At 37.5% G+C, this 21,821-nt stretch overlaps 1 protein-coding gene across 4 annotated transcripts in view; it reads left to right on the forward strand.

The window, feature by feature from the left end:
- Window positions 1-268: 268 nt before the first annotated feature.
- SPAG17 (sperm associated antigen 17) overlaps window positions 269-21,821 on the forward strand; it is a 222,864-nt gene continuing 201,311 nt past the window's right edge. For 3 of the 4 annotated variants that reach the window (XM_045081852.1, XM_045081851.1, XM_045081853.1), the window contains exon 1: window positions 276-462. In XM_045081852.1, the coding sequence (XP_044937787.1) occupies window positions 376-462 (87 nt within the window). In that variant the 5' untranslated portion in view covers window positions 276-375. Of the gene's footprint in view, window positions 463-21,821 lie in introns of all 4 variants that reach the window. The other variant, XR_006607260.1, reaches the window with a different exon arrangement.

Raw genomic sequence — 21,821 nt, forward strand, 5'->3', positions numbered from 1 at the left:
CCAGGGATTTTGAGTTTCTAGACAATGCCTTGGGCCAGAGAGGCTCCAAGAAGCAGCAGAGGGGCCAAGCGAGTAAAAGGAAGTAAGCAGACCAGTTCCAGGCCAGCCTCGGCCTGACCTCTCCCATTTGCACAGTTGTGCCGCTGGAAAATCCTAAAATTTAATCAAGGAGTCTAGGAGTCCGGCCTGAGGGTTGCCGCGCACGCTGGTTGCTATGGAGACGGAAGCGGTTGGCCTGTGGATTAAGAGCAGGTTTGGGGGAGGGGAACCGAAATCGTTCAGAAACTGGGCGTGGCTTCGGTTGCTATGGCAGCAGGGACGCTTATTCCAGGCCTGAGCCCAGTTTAGACCGTCCATGCTCCTCCCGTCTTTTGCATGGCACCCAAGAAAGAGAAAGGCGGGACTGTGAGCAACAGTTCTAAGATATGGGAACCCTCGCTCATCGGTGCACACTTCAATCAGGTGAGCTCCGAGCCCCGGAAATCCTTTCCGACCCCCGCAGTGCCAGAGCTCCGCCAGAGCCTCCAGACGGCGCTGCCAGGCGCGCCCTCTCTTCCCGACGCCCCGTCGCCCCTGCCGAAAACAGTTCTTGATCCCGCTCTCCCCAGAAGGATCGCTCCTCCCACGAAAGACCCGGGGTCCCATCAACGGAGAATGAGCGTTGAGGGCAGAAGGAAGGGGACACCGGGTGAATCAGTGCGATTTCAAAGTGTGGAGAAAGCTGAGTGGTGGGGAACAGACATGACACCTCAGGATCCTTTTCGGCCGAGTCGCCCAGACGGCACTCCAAATTACACTGGAGCCGTCTTTAAGAACTTTTCTCTTCCTCCTGACTTCTCCTGGAGGACAGGAATCCTGCTGATTCACCCGTAGCCTGGCCTATAGTAGGGCTTCACTGAATGCTGTAGGAAAAGAGACATGCAGCAGCTAAGATATCAATGTATTTCATACAAGTGAGCTTTCTGCGGGTAGGAAAAGATGAAATTCTTATGCAATGCCCTGATACCATGATATCAAACTTTTGAAATATTTTGAAGGTACTGTAAGATATCAGAGTACTGATGGATTGGCTGCTAGAAGCATCCGTAGGGTAGCAAAAAAGAACCAGGCAGTCTGTAACCGACCTGCCAGAGGACTTCAAATTGCACAGCACCCCCAACGGACTCGCTCCCTACCCCACTCACACCCACCAACATTTAGTTCACTGGGGAGGCCAATAGCTCCTCTCACCTGTTGCTGGGAATCCACTTCCACACTTAGTTGTTTCTGAGTCCAAGATAACATTTAGATGGAGAAAGGCTGATTCTGGGAATTGCAGTCTGCCATTCCAATGTATTTTAAAAACTGAAAAAAAATCTTTTTTCATCTTCTGTGTGTGTGGATAATGCACTAGAAAATCATCACTTAAGGGAAAAACATATCCAAAGTCTCATTTGTCCTTATTTTCTACTGTACTGCTTTTTTCTCTAAGAAAGGTAATTCTGTCTGATATGGAATTCTACCTGATGAAGAATTTCATGAAAGTGGTTAAGATTCTGCTGATGCTGACATGACGTCATGGAATTTGGGGTTATTTCTTTAACTTTAAGAATGAAGGATGTCAGCTCAGTAATTCTCAGTTACGTCCTCAGATTCTGAAAGATGTTTTTCAAAATAGTCTGTATAAGCACCCTCTCTTTTGCTTTTGTAAGTCAGCCCTAGCCAAAATAGCTTTTTCTCCATTTGCTTTGGGATTGTGAAGGCCAAGTTTGGGCTTGGAGTGAAACTTTCTGCTTGAATTATAAACTGCTGAACAACAGAATTTGATGGAGGTGCTGACACTGCATTAGCTTTAGTGTTGCAAATATGAAGCTATAATTTTCCTAGTTGAATGGAAAACCTAAAGGCACTATTTTTCCTTATGGCTTGAAAACCTGAAATAATACTCAGCTTTCTCAGTTCTGCTCAGAAAGTATAATTTCAATAAATCTTACATATTAAAAGAAAGAATTTGAACTCAAAATAATACATAGTCTTAACTACAAAGGATGAACTTCTTCAGTTTGTTGAATACATGTTTTTTAATAGCAGGAGAAGACAACTGCCCACTGTCTCCTCTCATATATCTTTTTTTCTCAGTTTGATTTCATGTCTGCTCCAAGAGGAAAATTCCTGGATTAACCCAGCAGTCCAATGCCCAGAGGCATGCCTTAACCACCAATGTAACAGACTCTGAATTTGCGTTAAAGCTGACTCTAGAGGTGTGAATTCCTTATTCTCAGGGTTTAGCCAAGTGCACATAGTGGGTACTCAAAAACTGTTTTGCCTTGGCACCCAAAGTTTCCTTCTGTACAGTTGCTATTCATGGAAATATTGCATTCCAGTATGTGCAGTTGTGTGTATGTGTGTGCGTGCATGCGCTGGGGGTTGAGAGAAAAGGAAGACTCTCAGTCTTCCATAAGCCAGTTTTTAGAATTAGCTGATTAAAGAATTCACATCAGTAGTGTATAGAACTCATGTTCACAGGGAGCTGCACTAGACTTAAAAGAGAACCAACAAATTTACAATTTGGTTTCAATGAATCTACCTTGTATCTGTATTTTGGTAACTAACTTCTAGTCTCTATCTAGTCATTTAGTGCTTAGTAACAGACTGTCTTGTATTATTTGCTATCATTTCGTGTTTTAGGACCAACTAACATGTACTAAAAAAGGAGCAATTCTGGGGTCTGGATGGCTCGGTCTGTTGAGTGTCTGATTCTTGTTTTCTGCCAACATCATGACCAGGTTGGGCTCTACACTCAGCATAGAGTCTGCTTGAGATTCTTTTCTCTCTCTCTGCTTCTCCCCACCAATAAACAAAAAAAGAAACAAACAAATAAATACTGTCTTTAAAAAAATTAGCAAATAACCCAACATGACCTTGCGGAAAACAAGAATCAGACACTCAACAGACGGAGCCATCCAGACCCCAGAATTCCTCCTTTTTTAGTACATGTTAGTTGGTCCTAAAACACGAAATGATAGCAAATAATACAAGACAGTCTGTTACTAAGCACTAAATGACTAGATAGAGACTAGAAGTTAGATGAATGTGGGCTGGGATTGTCAGGGAATGTTTTGTAAAATAACTTGCCTTTAGCTAGGCCCTAAAGAATGGGGAGAATTCGAGTAGGTAAAATGAAGGAGAGTGATTATTTTGGGTAAGGAGGCCATGCTTTAAATAAATCTGGAACATTTAAATTGAGAAAGAGAGATATGGATTAGACTGCTTCTGGTAAATATTGCTCCTGCATTAAGCCCACCAAATAGTCATTTACTAACTTGCTATCTGTATATATAAAACATTTGTCTTATTAATATACATGAAATATCACACCTCAAATTAGATAAAAAAAATATTTAGGCATAGTGGCAATAAGATTTTAAAAACACATCTTAATGTGGACTTGTACATGACAAAGACATTATATTTAAGATCTCCAGCAGCATTAAGGAGTTAAAGATTTTTTTTCAAAGATAAATAAAATATTTTCATTTATATTTTCATATATATTTCAATTATTTCAAATATTTCAATAGAGGCTGTCTTGTAGAGGCTGTCAAGGCAGCCTCTATCGGTCACATGAGAGGAAAATGTGTTTAACGTAAGCACTTGGTGACTGAAGGTGCTATCTGGAGACAGCCTGGTCTAAGATATTTTTATTTGTATTTTGGGGAAGTGTAAAATATAATAACATGAAATTTGCCATTTCAACCATTTTTTTAAATTTATTTTTTAAAAGATTTTATATATTTATTTGACAGAGAGAGGCGGGTAGCATAAATAGGCAGAGTGGTAGGCAGAGAGAGAGGGAGAAGCAGGCTCTCTTCTGGCCAGAGACCCTAATTCAAGGCTGAATCCCAGGACCCTGGGATCATGATCTAAACCAAAGGCAGGTGCTTTACCAACTGAGCCACCTAAGCACCCCATTTCAACCATTTTTAAATGTACTATTTGGCGAAATTGAGTACATTCCTATTGTTCAACCATCATCATCAATTATCTCCAGAACTGCTTCATCTTCCCTGATTGAAAATGTACCCTTTAGTAACGCCTGGGTGGCTCAGTTGGTTAAGCGTCTGCCTTCAGCTCAGGTCATGATCCCAAGGTCCTGGAATTGAGTCTTGCATGGGGCTCCTTGCTCAGCAGGGAGCCTGCTTCTCCCTCTGCCTTCCACTCCCCCAGCTTGTGCTCTCTCTCTTTTTCTCTGACAAATAAATAAATAAAATCTTAGAAGAAACTACACGCTTTAATGAATTCCCTATGCCCCTCTTCCCCCAGCTCCAGTCAACCACCATTCTATCTTATGTCTCCATGAATTTAACTAGTTTAGGTATTTCATGTAAATATAATCATCCAGTACTTGTCTTTTTGTGACTGGCTTATTTCACTTAGACATATATATATGTCCTCAAGGTTCATTCATGTTGTAGCATGAATTAAGATTGGCTTGTCTTTTTTTTTTTTTAAGATTTTATTTATTTATTTGACAGACAGAGATCACAAGCAGGCAGAGAGGCAGGCAGAGAGAGAGGAGGAAGCAGGCTCCCTGCTAAGCAGAGAGCCCGATGTGGGACTCGATCCCAGGACCCTGAGATCATGACCTGAGCCGAAGGCAGCGGCTTAACCCACTGAGCCACCCAGGCGCCCCAAGATTGGCTTGTTTTTAAGGCTGAATAATACTCCATTGTATGTACAGAGTACATTTTATTTATCTAGTCATCCATTGACGGTCACTTGGTTTGCTTCTAATTCTTGGCTACTATGAATTATGTTGCTATTAATATGACTGTACACATTTTACAAAAAAATTACAAGTGTACAAAATCTATTTGAGTCCCTATTCCTACTTACAGTTTTTTTTTTTTTTTTAGTATATATCTAGAAGTAGGAATTGCTGAATAGTGCGATAATTCTATGTTTAATTTTTTGATGAACTGCCATAATATTTTTCACAGTAGCTGTACCATTTTATATTCCCCCCAGCAAGGCATCAAGTGTTCCAAAGTTTCCACATCCTCACCAATACTTTAAAATTCATATATATATATGCCATCCTAATGAATGCAAAGTGCGATTTCATTATAGTTTTAATTTGCATTTCCCTAATAATTAGTGATATCAAGCATCTTTTTAGGTACTTTTGGCCAATTCTGTATCTTTTTTTTGTTAATATTTTATTTATTTATTTGAGAGAGAGAGAGAGAAAGCAAGTGTGAAGTGGGGGAAGGGATGAAGGAGAGAATCTCAAGCAGACTCCAAGCTGAGTGTGGAGCCCCACGTGGGGCTCAGTCCCAGAGCACTGAGATCATGCATGACCTGAACCAAAACCAAAAGTCAGGCACTCAACTAGCTGAGCCACCCAGGCACCCCAAATTGTATATCTTCTTTTGCCCATATATTCTTTTAAGATTTTACTTATTTATTTATTTGAGAGAGAGCATGCACACACGAGTGCTGGGGAGGAGCAGAAGGAGAGGGAGAAGCAGACTCCTCAGTAAGTGGGGAACCCAACATGGGGCTCAATCCCAGGACCCCAAGATCATGATCTGAACCAAAGTCAGAGCTGCCAAACTGACTGAGCTGCCCAGGTGCCCCCTGTTGCCCATGTTTTTAGTGGAGATTTTCTGTTTTTTGTTTTTTACTGTGGAATTATAGGACTAATTTATATATTCTGGATATTAAACCTTTATGAGATGTTATGATTTGCAAATATTTTCTTCTCTTCCTTGGTTTCCTCTTCAGTCTGTTGATGGTGTCTTTGACGCACAAAGTTTTTAATTCTGATGATCAATTTATCTGATTTTGCTTTTGTTGCAATTGGTGTCAGATCCAAGAAATCTCTACCAAATCCAGTGTCATGAAGGTTTTCCCCCATGTTTTCCTCTCAGATTTTTATAGTTATAATCTTGAATTTAGATATGTGATCCATTTTGAGTTAATTTTTGTAGATGGTGTAAGATAAGCATCCAACCTAGTAATATTTTTGCATGGGATATTCAGTTTTCCCAGCACCAATTGTTGAAAAGGCTATTCCTTCTCCTGGAGAAAGGATGGGGCAAGGAAGAGCACAAGTGCCATGAAATTTCCTACCATTTTGAATGGGACTTTTTCTTGGTTGCGCGTTCACTTGGTTACTTTAGATCGTTGACTGGTTTCAGAGCTCCTATAAAATGATTTTAGTCAGTCCGTAGTTGTTCTTCTAATGTTTCCCGTGAGTACAGAGGACCTGTAACTGCCTAGTCTGCCATTTTGTTGATATCACTGTGGTCTAAGAGAATTTGTAGTCAGTTCCAATCTTTCCATTTCTTCCAAGCTTATTATATGACAGGTGATGCTGAGAAAGTGGATATTAATAGGGGCTTTGTTCATGACAATTTAGGAAAATTTTCTACAATTATTCAAACAATGGAGCCATTCCCTTTAGGAGCTTACTGATTACACAAGGCCTGTTTCTGGGTAATGTCACATAGCTTCAAAATGACTGAGCTACATGTTTCAATTGGAATTTTGTATTATGGTCAGAACTTTTGTGTCAACACGGTGTAAAAGAACATCGCAGTGTTTTCTATGATAAGTGACAGCATGATAACACTATGGAAAATATTCAGAAGACGGATGCAAATCCTTTTTTTTTTTTTTCTTTAAGATATTATGGACTTTTGCCTCAAATATGTTCTTCACAATTCCAGGTTCCCCAAAAGTTTGTGTTGATTTAGATATCTCACAGGTAGAGTTCTGGGTATTTTCCTAATTTTATTAAATCCTTTCATATTTTCAGAATACCTGAGGGTTTTTTTTTTTTTCATTTGTTCCTGGTTTTAGGCCTCATTTTTATGTGTAGCAAAAAAGCAGCCATAACTCATGAGACCATCTTTAGGCATAACAACTATTCCATTTGCTTGCTGTGATCCACCACAAAGAAACATTAAAAACAACAACAACAACAAAAAAGTTTAATCCACATACCCCTTAACCCAACCAGCTTCACTATTCTAATTCACTGATTTCATTTTATAATTATGATTTTTGTTCCCTAATACCCAGCATAAGGGACTGAACACTTAATGTCATTTGCTTTATAATTTATCACTAAGATTTTACTTCTTGATTAAGACTTCAGTTCTTCTTAAATATAAATATCTATATAATTAAAAATATTTGAGAACATCTACCATAACATATTGAGATTCTTAATGACAGTCAGGAGGTCTTGCTTCCAATTTTTATATTTTCATTTTAAATGTATGTTTTTATACATTGAAATGTATGATACTTTTCAAGTAACTAATAATATTTGCATCAAAGACACAAATTGCTGCTATACATGGTAATGCCCTCTTTTTCTATGCTTACGATTTAACTTCCCTCACTTTGGCCCTAGGCTTTCTCTTATAACTCAGTACTTAGTTACAGAATGCCTTGAATTATGTGCTGTCAATTTATGTTTTATAGAGCACAAGTATAATGTGAGCTGCTTCCTAGAAAATAACATATTTATACCCCTTGTACCTACCCCACAATGACTAGCATGGTTGTGGGCACAAGGTATCACACTCAAACTATATTAATGGAATGAATTCCCTGATTTACTTTGAAACATGAAGAAATATATATTGTGGAAACCAGGATAGTTAGTACATGTTGGAGGTGTGTTCTGAGAGAAAAGGAAGGGACAGAAAACAGCTACATAAAAAGCATCACCACAGATACATAACACAATTATGACAATGCCTAGAAAACAACTTTGCAATCATACTGTTTCACTTCTCAGATATGTCTTCTGCCAGCCAGGAGGCATTCAAGGGGAAGTTCTTCAGAAAATTTAGTTAGTAGTCTTTCCTTACTCTACTTCAGTTGAGGAACAATATTTTTCTCTTATTAAATGTAGCTTAGTGACAATAGCTGAGTTGTGCATATCTGAAAAATAGTAATAGAGTTCCTTAAAATCTTGGACAAAGTTGTAATTCTTGAAAAGATTTATTAAGGTGGATATGGATCAAGATATGTATTGCTGAAATGTTAATATCCCAGACCTGTCAAACAAACAAAACTATTAAACATGTAGATATTATGATGATAATAAACTGAGTTTAAGTCAGTTTTTTCGGGGAGAAAATGTTCAATTAAAATGAGCTATTTGATCATTACAAATATATTTTATCAAAAAGGGAAATACATTTTATTGGACAGAATCCTTAAACCATATTTGAGAGGCAGTGAAGGCTTTTTCAACTTTTTTGATCTTAAACAGTGAGCTATTTCTCATGTTAATGTGTACTTAAGACTTACTGGAAATACTCATAATATGAGCTGAAGACTGATGTCTGGCAGCAAGCATATTTCTGAAATTGGGTTGGTTTTTATTACTGCATTTTCTGAAATATGCTTTCATTGATATTTACAAAACAAATTGCCAGTTCACACAAAGGTTGTTTTAATAAAAGCCAATGAAAACAACTGAGTTGCTAGGAAGAATGTTAAGAGGGAAATGGACTTTTCATAACCTCACATTATAATTTCTCCTTTTTGGACAAAAATGTATTATTTGAATGAGTTGGGAACCAAAAGGAATAAGCATGTCAAAATATCTATCTAGATGTTATATGTGATCACTTTTATTGCAAATGAAAAATATCAAATATAAGTAAAATATAAGTGTTGCCAATCTGAGTTTGGCAACCCTCCAGGAAAATGTTAGTTAAGAAATGCTGAATGTTGACCATGTTTCAGCTCTAGCCTTAGAAACCATCATTGGCTCCTAGTTACCTATGGGATAAAATCCAAGATGCTCTGCCTGGCTTTCACAGCCCTGCCTAATTTGGCCCTCCTCTGCCCATCCATCTCTTTCTTTCTCTACTCCAGCTGAATGGTCTCCGTGGTATCCCCAGGTACATACTGACTATACCATGCAGGTTTCTGGCCTGAAAACCATCCAACACCTTCTCATTAAAATCTTCCTTCATATCTTCCAGAAAGGAGCTCAAGTCACACACAGTTCTATCCCTCACTGACTTTTTTCCTTATACTAAATTACTCCAGTGATTGTTATCTTTACTGCTATCTTATTTTGAGCTGTTGTCCAACAATTTCAGTGTCATCTACTATATCTACATTTCCTTTTAACAGTGCAAATTCCTGGAAGGTAGCAAAAAGTTAACATATTTAAATATTTCCTTCCTGGTCACAGCACCTGAGTGATAAGTAAGTACATAGTGACCTTCAAGAAATACTTTTGATATGGACATTGGGGAGGGTATGTGCTTTGGTGAGTGCTGTGAAGTGTGTAAACCTGGTAATTCACAGACCTGTACCCCTGGGGATAAAAATATATGTTTATAAAAAATAAAAAATTAAAAAAAAAAAGAAATACTTTTGAATTAAATACATTGAGTATATTATACTGTCTCAGCCTGCTGGCTGAGCTCTAGGATTAGTCCCAATCCATTGGTTATAAGAACTTAAATTGAAGAAAATCTCAAAGCCTTAGTTTTTGCAACTATAAAACAGGGACAATGGTCATACCTCCCTTGAAGATATTAGACTGACTGTTGAAATGATTTAAAGACATCTAGCACATAGTATCTCAGACTTCACAGGTCCAGACCCAAACCCTAAGATTGTCCCCCCTCAAACCTGCTCTTCACCTTCTCTTTGAGGCGTCTCACCATTCACCCAGTGAGTCAATAGTGCCAAAAATCTTGCATAAGTTTTCTTTCCCTCTTATGTACCCCATAATTAACTTTTAGTAAATTCTATTGGTTCTACCCTGGAACTTCAGAACTTGGTCTCTTTCTCCCATTCTTGCTGACCTAGAGTCTTGTAACCATACAGAGCTAAAGTGGTTCTTTTAAGATGTAAGACTTAGAGTAAAATCCAAATATTCTACCATGGCCTTAAAAGACCCTGTGTGTGTGTGTCCTCTGCCAACTACTTTGACTTGATCTCAAATCTTCTGTGACTCACCCCTTCACTTAGTCTGTGGTAACCACACTGGTCTTTTTGGTGATCTTCAGATCTATCAAAAAGCATATTGCCATCTTTACCCTTGCTGTGCCCTCTGCTGAGAATGACCCCTCCCAAGAAAATCATGTGAATCACTCTTTCCCTTCCTTCAGGATTCTCTTCAAGTACCTCCTTCTCTGACCATCCTATTTCAACTACACCATCACGTTCCATCCTCTTAACCCTGACTCTGTCCTGACTTTCTACTTTACATATATTTCATTATCGTCAGTCTTCCTCCATAAGAAGGTCAGCTCCATGAAGGCAGGGATTTATCCTGCTGACAGACAGAAGGGCTCAGATAACTCTGCTAAATGGAGGAATAGTAGGGGCTCAGTAAGGAGCTTCTAGTAATAATCTTGTATTACTATATTTACTAGAGTGGTATGAAAATCAAATAAAGAATCTGAAAGAATATGGAACACTAGCCCAATATAAATATTTATAAAGATTATATAAGATAATAATTATTATTGTTATTACTTTTTATATATTTTCATATGGATGTTACACATGTTCTTCAAACTCAGTATGTTCAAAACTGATATTACCCTGTTCGTTGAAGTCAGAAACACCCTAGCACCTCCTCTTCTAATATCAAATTGGTCAACAAGTCCTATTACTCTTACTTCTTTATTTCATGTCTTTCTTTTTTACCCTTGTAACTTCCAACATTATTACAATAACCTTCTAAACTTCCTTCTTGCCTGCCTTCATTCAGGGGTGCAAATTTAAAAATACGTTAATTTTCACAAGTATATGTGAATCAACATATAAATTTTAAAAATTAAAAATCACTTTTTATTCTCTATGAAAACTAAGCTATGTGTACCTTATGAAACTCCTTGCCAGATGGTATCATTTTTAGTACTTATCAGTCATCACATTTTTCTAATGATTTAAAAATCATTTGTTGGTTTTCAGAAGTATTGGTACAGCCTTTGGTTGATGGGGCTCACATCCTTAAAGTTGTCTTCATCTGAGTCATGAGGTGACATGAAGAATGTACATAGGCTTTTCCTATAACTTTCCTTTTACATTGCTAGTCATTATGTAATTTGTAGTTCTCTGTATGTAGAGAATGTCTCTCAATATCAACAATATCATTCATCATACTAAAAGTAATCAATTATACTTTTGAACTTTTTATAATTCCAACTTTTGAACTTTTAATTATTATGTTGAAATTTTTTTCTAGCCTTCATAATACTGTCTGGGTTTTTACATATTTCATTTATTTATTACCAATTAAGTCACAAAAACCATTTCTTGGACTGTCATATTTAATCAGGTGGCTTAATTTTATAAGGTTTTTTTTTAATTTTTTTAAAAATTTATTTGATAGAGATCACACGTAGGCAGAGAGGTAGGCAGAGAGAGAGAGAAAGAGGAGAAGCAGGCTCCCTGCTGAGCAGAGAGCCCAATGTGGGGCTTGATCCCAGGACCCTGAGATCACCACCTGAGTTGAAGGCAGAGGCTTAACCCACTGAACCACCCAAGCACCCCAATTTTGTAAGTTTTTGATCACCCTAAACCTACTTGGTTAGCATACATAATGTGACTAAAGTTTAGGATTAAATAAATTGAAAGAGGTTATTAATTCATCATACTTTTCATTTTTGTCATAAAATAATAAGCCCATTTCTGTGTCATTTGTTAGACAATATGATAGTTTTTCTCTTATAATTATTTTGTTTTGTTTCAAATTATACCCTTTGTTCATTTGTTTCTCTATAGTTTGCTTTATTAATTTTATATGGACAACATATTTTCATTTCTGTCTTATTAAAGCTAAAGAATGTATTAAAATTTCCAGTAGAATATTTCATTAAAACCAAATCCCTAGAAGTTAATTGCACTTTTCAAATGTTCAACTACTCCCTCTTCATGATTTGCATTAAACCAACACACAAGCTTGGCATGATTTCATCTCAGTGGTTGCAGGTCTAGCTCTATTGGGGTCCTAGTATTTCTCTAACATCCAGTCCTGAGCTCTCTTCAGATATATTATGTAATTATCTCTGGTATTTGTGTAATGTATGGCAGTAAATAGAAAATTCACAAAGAATATACTAATACTGATTTATTTGATATACATCTTTCACTGCATCAGCTGAATATATTGAATATATTGAGTTGAGATTAAAACAAAACATATGGAACTTTCTTTTAAATTTCTTTTAAATTTAAATTTAAGTCCAGACATTTCCCATATTCCCATTCTGGCACATTTGTCATGTGAATACTTCTCAGTGAAACCATTCTTCTTGGTACCCATTGAAATAGTTTGAGATATCACAGATGCTTTCCCATCTTGTTCCACCAGATTGACAAAAAATACCTAACCACCTTCAGCACCTTGAATTTTGTTTACTAGGTACTATCAAAACCCTTTTACATGAAACTCTTTAATTTATTTATTTTCAGCATAACAGTATTCATTATTTTTGCACCACACCCAGTGCTCCATGCAATCCGTGCCCTCTATAATACCCACCACCTGGTACCCCAACCTCCCACCCCCCTGCCCCTTCAACCCCTCAGATTGTTTTTCAGAGTCCATAGTCTCTCTACATGAAACTCTTAAAGCTCTACTGACATTGATCAAAATTTTACTGGTTTGATTTCTGTGTTTCCCAAAAGGTTCCTTTATCTTTTCAGTAGATAAGTGCTTTGGCACAGTCTAGATCATCAGTCTTCATTGCTGTTATATACCCATAGAAATTGTTTTTCAAATTTCGACCAAGTATTTCATGTCTCAAAACATTCACTTATGTTTAACTACATAATAGAGTGTGTTCAAAGTTCTGATGATATGTTTAAAAATGTTTTGACACATTTTGATTAAAAAAATTTTTTATTGTAAGTGCATTAGTGCATGAAACTGACTTAATGTGTTCTTTAAAATTTCCTCCATTAATCATTGCAAATTTTCTTTATTGGAATCATGACATTTAACAAAATGTGATAGGTAGTTTGATTTTTTTTTTTTTTTGGTAGTTTGATTTTTAAAAAGTGCTTCGCCTGTTCAACTTTTAACAGCAGAATCTTTGAGCTCTATTTCCATCCAACATTTATATCACTTGCAATAATAAGTTAATCAGATTTTTATGTTGAAAGAATCAAGTTGTTTTCATTTGTGACATACAAACATTTTTAATGTTGTAATGATTTTTGCACAATATCAGAACATGGCTCAGGTTGTGGTTGATTACTGGTTTCTTCTTTGATCTTATGAAAACCCAGAATATTTACCTGTTTGTGATATTTAAAACAAATTTTAGAAACATATCCAGCCTTTGAAGTTTCTTCATTGTGGATTTCAACTTAAAATATTTATCATAAATGTATACGTTATATCAAAAACTCCACACACAGAATTGCATTGCACTATAATCAAAATAAAGGTAAAAACTGGGGTGCCTGGGTGGCTCAGTCAGTTGAGTGTCTGAGTCTTGACCGCAGAGTTGTAAGTTCAAGCCCCATGTTGGGTGTGGAGCCTGCTTAAAAAAAATAATAATAAAAATTTTAAAAATTAAAAAATAAAATAAAAGTAAAAACTAAACAAGTCAGAAACAATAGTTTGAAGTTGAGGGTGATGATTAACTGGGATCCTCTGGAAGCCCAGAATGCTTACTAAAAGTTGCACAACTTTGCCTTGCTGCCTACCATGACACATCTCAGATCCACAGACCCTGCTGCAGAAGTTCCGTTGATGTCACAATGCCAGCAAGCCCAGTTATCAATGATCATAGCAACATCTTATAATGATCAATTTATACTAACAGGTTATTAGATTTTTGCATTTTACCACTTAGCACAATTAATTTTATTCTGTCTACCAGCAGACATGCATTTCAGTTCAACCACTAAGTTAGCTTATCTGTGCGTGTTCAGTGACTATTGGCACCGCCTCCTCCTCTCCCCGCTATGCACCCTCTGCAGCTCTGTGGTTCTTTCCTAACACTAATATCACCATGTCACTTCCTGCTTCAGTCCTAATTGCTTACAGGCCCACAATCTTCCTAGCTCTATTCCAGCCTCATCTTCCTTCCCCTATCCAGATGCCCCGTCATGCCTGGCAACTAGACAACTCACACCTGCTGGGTGATTTTGTGCTTTCATATATGTAGGATCTTTAAAATTACCCTTCCTTCCCGTATACCACTTGTTGAGCTTCTTCCCTTTCTTAAAGTCATAACTCAAATGTCTGACTGACTTAGTTCATTTAGCATAATATCCTCTAGTTGCATCCATGTCATTTCAAATGGCAAAGTTTCATTATTTTTTGATGGCTGAGTAATACAATATTCCATTGTATGTATATTCCACATCTTCTTTATCCATTCATCAGTCAATGGACATGTGGGCTCGTTGCATATTTTGGCTATTGTGAACATTGCTGCTATAAACATTGGGGTGTAGGTGCCCCTTCGAATCACTATGTTAGTATTGTTTGGATAAATACCCAGTAATGCATTTGCTGGGTCATAGGGTAACTCTATTTTTAACTTTCTTTTTTATTAACATATAATGTATTATCTGTTTCAGGGATAAATGTCTGTGATTCATCAGTCTTATGCAATTCATAGCACTCACCATAGCACATACCCTCCCCGATGTCCATCACCCAGCCACCTTATCCTTCCCACCCTCCTCCACTCCAGCAAACCTCAGCTTGTTTCCGGAGATTAGGAGTCTCTTATGGTTTGTCTCCCTCTCTGGTTTCATCTTGTTTCATTTTTCCCTCCCTTCCTCTATGATTCTCTGTCTTGTTTCTCAAATTCCTCATATCAGTGAGGTCATATGATAATTTTTTCTCTGATTGACATTTCATTTAACATAATACACTCTAGTTCCATCCATGCCACTGCAAATGGCAGGATTTCAGGGCTTTTTGATGGCTGGAATAGATATAGATATAGATATAGATCTCACACATCTTCTTTATCCATTCATCTGTTGATGGACATCTAGGTTCTTTCCATCATTTGGCTACTGTAGACATTGCTGATATAAACATTTGGGTGCAGGTGCCCCTTCAGATCACTAGATTTGTATCTTTAGGGTAAATATTCAGTAGTGCAGTTGCTAGGTCATAGGGTTGCTCTATTTTCAACTTTTTGAGGAACCTCCATACTGTTTTCCAGAGGGACTGCATCAGTTTGCATCTCACCAAGAGTGGAAGAGGGTTCCCTTTTCTCCACATCCTTGCCAACATCTGTTGTTTCCTGAGTTGTTTATTTTATCCATGCATCTGTTCTCTCACATGACTGAATTTTTCAAGGACAAGAAGTGAGTCATATTTTCTTTCCTCTCTGAACATAGTACATGGATCATACTCAGTCAATCTGAATTGGAGAAATGACAAAACAAACACAGTAGTCTTTCCTGTTATTTGTACTAAAACTACCCTCCTTTAAATCACATTCTTCCCAAGCTCCCATCATTTTTTTTTTATTGCCAGAAAACAAGCTAACAGTAATATTAAGTGTGCAGCCCAGTACGTACTGACATATGTATACACCCCTGTAATCCACCAGCGAGGTGAAGATATAGAACATGACCAGCCCTACAGCTGGTTTCCTCAAGCCTTCTCTTGTCAGTACTTACACCCCAGGGTGATAACATTACTCTGACTTCTGTCATCATTAGTTGTTTTGCTTTTATATAATTTTGTATAAATGAACTAGTTTTATATAAGTGAACTTTATATAAATTTTATAGAAATGAACTAATACACAATATACCCTTTTTTTCAATATAATGTCTGTGAAATTCAAACATACAGTTGCAATATAAATAGTGCATTCTTTTTTGTGGCATTGTAGTATTCCACTGTGTAACTATGCCATGATTTATTTATGTACTCTCCTGCTGATTGACATTTGGGTCATCCCTAATTTGAAAAATACAAACAATGCAGCTATAAATGTCTTGACCAATTTTTTCTTTGGACATATGTATTCATTTCTCTTGGGCATATATATACTTAGGAATGGAAATGCTGGATCATAGGATCAACGTGGGTTTAGCTTTAGTAGCCACTACCATAGAGTTTTCTAAAGGGTTTACAACAGTTTACACCCCCATCAGTAATATATGAGAGTACAAGCCACATATAAGTCTTTTTCATTCCATTATTTCTTTAACCATGCCTTGTTTTCCCCACCCCCAAAGTCATGTGCTTAAACCCAATCCCTAATGTGATGGTATTTGGAGGTAAGGCCTTAGGTGGTAATTAGGTCATGATTAGGGATCAGTTCCCTAATTAGAGAGATCCCTTATCCCTCTGCCATATGAGGTCTTAGTAAGAAGACAAACACCTATAAACCAAAAGTGAGTTCTCATCGGACACTGAATCTTCAGCTTCCTTAATCTTGGACTTCTCAGACTCTGGAACTATAAGAAATAAATGTCTATTAATTATAAGCCATCAAGTCTGTGATAGCCATTATAGCAGCCTGAAAAGACTAAGACTTACTCTATATTTTCCTCCCTAAGTTTGTTTTAGTCAGTCCTCCCACTGAAAGTCCCTCCCTTCTCATGACTAGTTTATTTGCCATTCTGTGGATCTTTCCAGATGTTCAATCCTTTTTTAGGTTTTATGCCAAAACTCAACGCAGCTTTCCATGAATAAAGACACTGGTTTTGTGCAATGGTAGGATAATGTTTTCTAATTAATTCCTACCATTTTTCCCAGATATGATAAGCAAAGAAGGGCCTTTCAGTAGACCTGTAGCACATTTTATGGGAAGCATTACATATCGACACACTTCCTATAATTGATCATCAAAACCTCTACACTTGTGGCTAATCTATATTTTCATCAAAGCATTCACTTGGACTTCTCACACTGAATCTCATTGGACATAGGTGCTTGCTCAGCTCAGAGAGCTTTGTGAAATCTACCAGCAGTGCTTAATGGCACCATGTCATTGTCCCATCTAATAATGAAGGCAAGACAGGGTGGCAGAGGAGGGCCCATTGTCTGGAAATCAGAACATGCTTCTTGCTTCTGTGTCACCTTGACCAAGATGTCACAGATTTTCCTTTCTCTCTGCAAAATAATGGAATTAGACTAAATGGCAAGGAAGGAACTCTCCCAGCATTGCACTGCACAATTTTAGATTTCATTGTAATCTATTTTCATATCTTGTATAAAAGCAGTTAAATAAGACCTTTCCAAGAATGATCCCTAGGGCTCCCCACTGTTAATATTGCTTCATCCAGAGAAGGGTCTGCTTAACCTTACCTTTGTTTTTAAGCCAGTTCCCTAACCATGACAAAAGATTTCCTCTACTTCATAGTAACCCAATATTTGGGGTATGAAAACTTGTGAAGTGCATTCTAAAATTAAATAAGTTCTGTTTCCTGGCCTCTCCTTATCCTCACTCCTCACAATCATTATTCTTTGTGTTGTTCTTATTGTGTCTTCTGGTAAATATGGTTCTCATGTGTGGCCCTGGGTGGCACAAGCAAATATAACAGTTTCTCAGACAGCATAGATTGAATAGAAATGGGGAAGGAACCTCCAAAATTATATAAACACCAATGAAAAAAACACATGATCTCTGAAAATGCACAGGACTCCATATATGCATATAAAATTTGAGTTTGGTTTAAACTAGTTTAGGGTTAGGAATATTGAGTTCAACCACTTCTATCTTCACATCAGATATTTAGACGGAAGAGCAAGAATAAAAATGGTTTCTTTATTTACACTTTTTATTGTAATTTAAAGCAAAACATTAAAGAATGTCTGTTGTTTATCTTGTCTTGTATATCTTATACATTTAGCACCAACCTAGGAAAATGTTTGTGGGAAAATGGTTTTTATGACCATATTTTCAACCTCTGCTATGGAAATCTATAGATTTATTACACTGTATTACTTTTTGTGATGAAGATGACACTTCAGGTCAGAATGGTATAAGCTTTAAATTATATTTAAAGTTATGATGACCTGTTTTGCTTCAGAAGGCTTTTGCTTAGTCCCTCTTGTGTTCAATAATGAGCAATCTTGGGGCACCTGGGTAGCTCAGTGGTTAAGCATCTGCCTTCAGCTCAGGTCATGGTTCCAGGGTCCTGGGATCGAGCCCTGCATGGGGCTCTCTGCTTGGTGGGAAGCCTGCTTTTCCTTCTCCCACTTCCCCTGCTTGTCTTCCCTCTCTCGCCTTGTCTCTCTCTGTCAAATAAATAAACAAAAATTTTAAATAATAATAATAATAAACAATCTTGTCTGGAGACCAAAGGTTTGGCCATGTGGAGCATAATTTCTGGTCATGTGAAGTCCATATAGGAAGTAGAACTGGACCTCTGATTATAGCCTCTTTAGCACCACCACCATAACAGCTGAAGAAACCAGCTCATCCTCCATGGCATAAACCACAAAGAGTCATTTTACCAATTGCAGTTTCATGGAAAGTTTGCTTTCAGCTTCTTGAGGATTCTTCCTATTACCTTATCTGTTGGCCTCATCACCATCTCTTAATTATTCTTGTATCATAGAAGCCAGTGTTCAGCAAAAGTGAGACTAAAAGTTTCCTCTCTACTACTGTAACTACTAAAACAGTCTTTAAAATCATCCAACTTAATTTGGTCAATGAATGTTTTTAGCCAAACAAATTAAATGTATAGAAACAGAGTGGTTGTGTCTGACGTTTTGTTTTAAATTAATTCAGCAAGAAATACTGTATACCTTAGCTTGGGCTGGAAAAGGTGGGATTGAAACAAAGCCAAGTTAGGCAAAGTGGACGCTTTTCCAAATCTTTCTATGTCAGTCTTTTAGACCTTGCTCACCAGTCTGTTCTAAACATTGAAAATGTCAGCTATGGAGCAGGAGCCTCTTAACATAATATGCTTTCAGCCCGGAAGTAGCTGAGATGCAGTGGGGAGAGTAAGCCATTATTAAGTGGTCCAAATTTGGGGCCAGAATTACCCTTTCATTATCTTCTGAAAGTTTCCCCCATTTTCATTTCTTATCCTATTTTGCTATTGACACCTTCTACTTAACCCTCCTTCCTCCATCCATCCTCTGTTTTAGAGAAGGTGGGGAGTGGTCCTTGACACAGAAGCATCTCTTCATGGGGACACTTACTCAGAGCATTATGAATTTCCAGAATGTAAGATAGGCCCATCCCAAAATATAATTTTTAAAATGCATTCCAGAGGAAGATATAAATATTTTCTCTCTCTCTCTCTCTCTCTCTCTCTCTTTTCTTTTTTTAGAGAGAGGAAGAGAGAGAGATAGAGCAGAGGGAGGAGAGAGTGAATCTTAAGCAGGCTTCACACCCAGCATGCAGCCTGTCTTGGGGCTCAGTCTCACAACCCTGAGATCATGACCTGGGCCAAAATCAAGAGTCAGATGCTTAACTGACAAAGCCATCCAGGCATCCTTAATTTTCCTTTTTTTAATTTCTGGAGTTGTTTTTTTTTTTTAATTAACATACTATGTATTATTTGTTTCAGGGGTACAGGTCTGTGAATCATCAGTCTTACACAATTCACAGCATTCACCATAACACATACCCTCCCCAATGTCCCATCACCCAGCCACCCTGCCTCCACCCTGCCGCCAGCAACCTTCACTTTATTTCCTGAGATTAGGAGTTTCTTATGGTTTGTCTCCCTCCCTGGTCCCATCTTGTTTCATTTGGTCCCTCACTATCCTCCACGACCCACCACCCTGCTTCTCAAATTCCTCATATGTGAGGTATCATATGGGAATTGTCTTTCTCTGATTATTTCACTTAGCATAATACCCTCTAGTTCCATCCACGTCATTGCAAATGGCAAGACTTCAGGTTTTTTGATGGCTGCATAGTAGTCATTGTATATATATGCCACATCTTCTTTATCCATTCATCTGTTGATGGACATCTAGGTTCTTTCCATTGTTTGGCTATTGTGGACATTGCTGCTATAAACATTTGGGTGCACATGCCCCTTCAGATCACTACATTTGTATCTTTAGGGTAAATACCCAGTAGTGCAGTTGCTAGGTTGTAGGGTAGTTCTCTATTTTCAACTTTTTGAGGAACTTCCATACTGTTTTCCAGTGTGGCTACACCAGCCTACATTCCCACCAACAGTGTAGGAGGGTTCCCCTCTCCACATCCTCGCCCATATCTTTCGTTTCCTGACCAGTTAATTTTAGCCATTCTGACTGGTATGAAGTGATATCTCACTGTGGTTTTGATTTGTATCTCCCTGATGCTGAGTGATATTAAGCACTTTCTCATGTGTCTGTTGGCCACTTGGTTGTCTTCTTTGCAGAAATGTCTGTCCATGCCTTCTCCCCTTTTCTTGATTGGATTATTTGTTCTTTGGATGTTGAGTATGATAAGTTCTTTATAGATTTTTGGATACTAGCCCTTTATCTTATATCTCATTTGCAATTATCTTCTCCCATTCTGTTGGTTGTCTTTTGGTTTTGTTGACTGTTTCCTTTGCTGCGCAAAAGCTTTTGATCTTGATGAAGTCCCAATAGTTAATTTTTGCCCTTGCTTCCCTTGCTTTTCGAGAAGTTTCTATGAAGAATTTGCTGCAGCTGAGGTCGAAGAGGTTGCTGCCTGTGTTCTCCTCAAGGATTTTGATGGATTCCTGTCTCACATTGAGGCCTTTCATCCATTTCATCTATTCTCATGTGTGGTATAAGGAAATCGTACAGTTTCATTCTTCTGCATGTGGCTGTCCAATTTTCCCAACACCATTTGTTAAAGAGACTGTCTTTTTTCCATTTGACATTCTTTCTTGCTTTGTCAAAGATTAGTTGACCATAGAGTTGAGGGTCTATTTCTGGGCTCTCTATTCTGTTCCACTGATCAACCTCTCTGTTTTTATGCCAGTACCATACCGTCTTGATGATGACAGCTTTGGAATAGAGCTTGAAGTCTGGAATTGTGATACCACCAACTTTGGTTTTCTTTTTCAACATTCTTCTGGCTATTCAGGGTCTTTTCTGGTTCCATATAAATTTAAGGATAATTTGTTCCATTTCTTTGAAAAAAATTGATGGTATTTTGATAGGGATTGCATTACATGCATAGATTGCTTTAGGTAGCATAGATGTTTTCACAATATTTTTTCTTCCAATCCATGAGTATGGAATGTTTTTCCATTCTGAGTACTTTAATTCCTTTCTGAGTACTTTATTGTTTACCTGAGTAAAGATTCTTTGCCTCTTTTGTTAGGTTTACTCCTAGGTATCTTATGGTTTTGGGTGCAATTGTAAATGGGATTAACTCCTTCTTAATTTCTCTTTTTTCTGTCTTACTCTTAGTGTATAGAAATGCAACTGATTTCTGTGCATTCATTTTATATCCTGACAATTTACTGAATTCCTGTATGAGTTCTAGCAGTTCTAGAGTGGAATCTTTTGGGCTTTCCCACATAAAGTATCATATCATCTGCAAAGAGTGAGAGTTTGACTTCTTTGTGATGCATTTTATTTCTTTTTGTTGTCTGATTGTTGAGGCTTGGACTTCCAGTACTGTGTTGAATAGCAGTGGTGATAGTGGACAGCCCTGCCATGTTCCTGACCTTAGGGGAAAAGTTTTCAGTTTTTCCCTATTGAGAATGATATTTAATATGAGTTTTCCATTGATGGCTTTGATGATATTAAGGTTTGTACCCTCTATCCCTACACAGTGAAGAGTTTTGATCAAGAAAGGATGCTGTACTTTGTCAGATGCCTTTTCAGCATCTATTGAGAGTATTAGCTAGTTCTTGTTCTTTCTTTTATTACTGTATTGTATCACATTGATTGATTTGCAAATGTTGAACCAACCTTG

Source organism: Mustela putorius, unplaced genomic scaffold, assembly GCF_011764305.1.
Source record: "Mustela putorius furo isolate JIRA1106 unplaced genomic scaffold, ASM1176430v1.1 tig00000585_pilon_pilon_pilon, whole genome shotgun sequence".
In the NCBI taxonomy this organism is placed as follows: domain Eukaryota; kingdom Metazoa; phylum Chordata; class Mammalia; order Carnivora; family Mustelidae; genus Mustela; species Mustela putorius.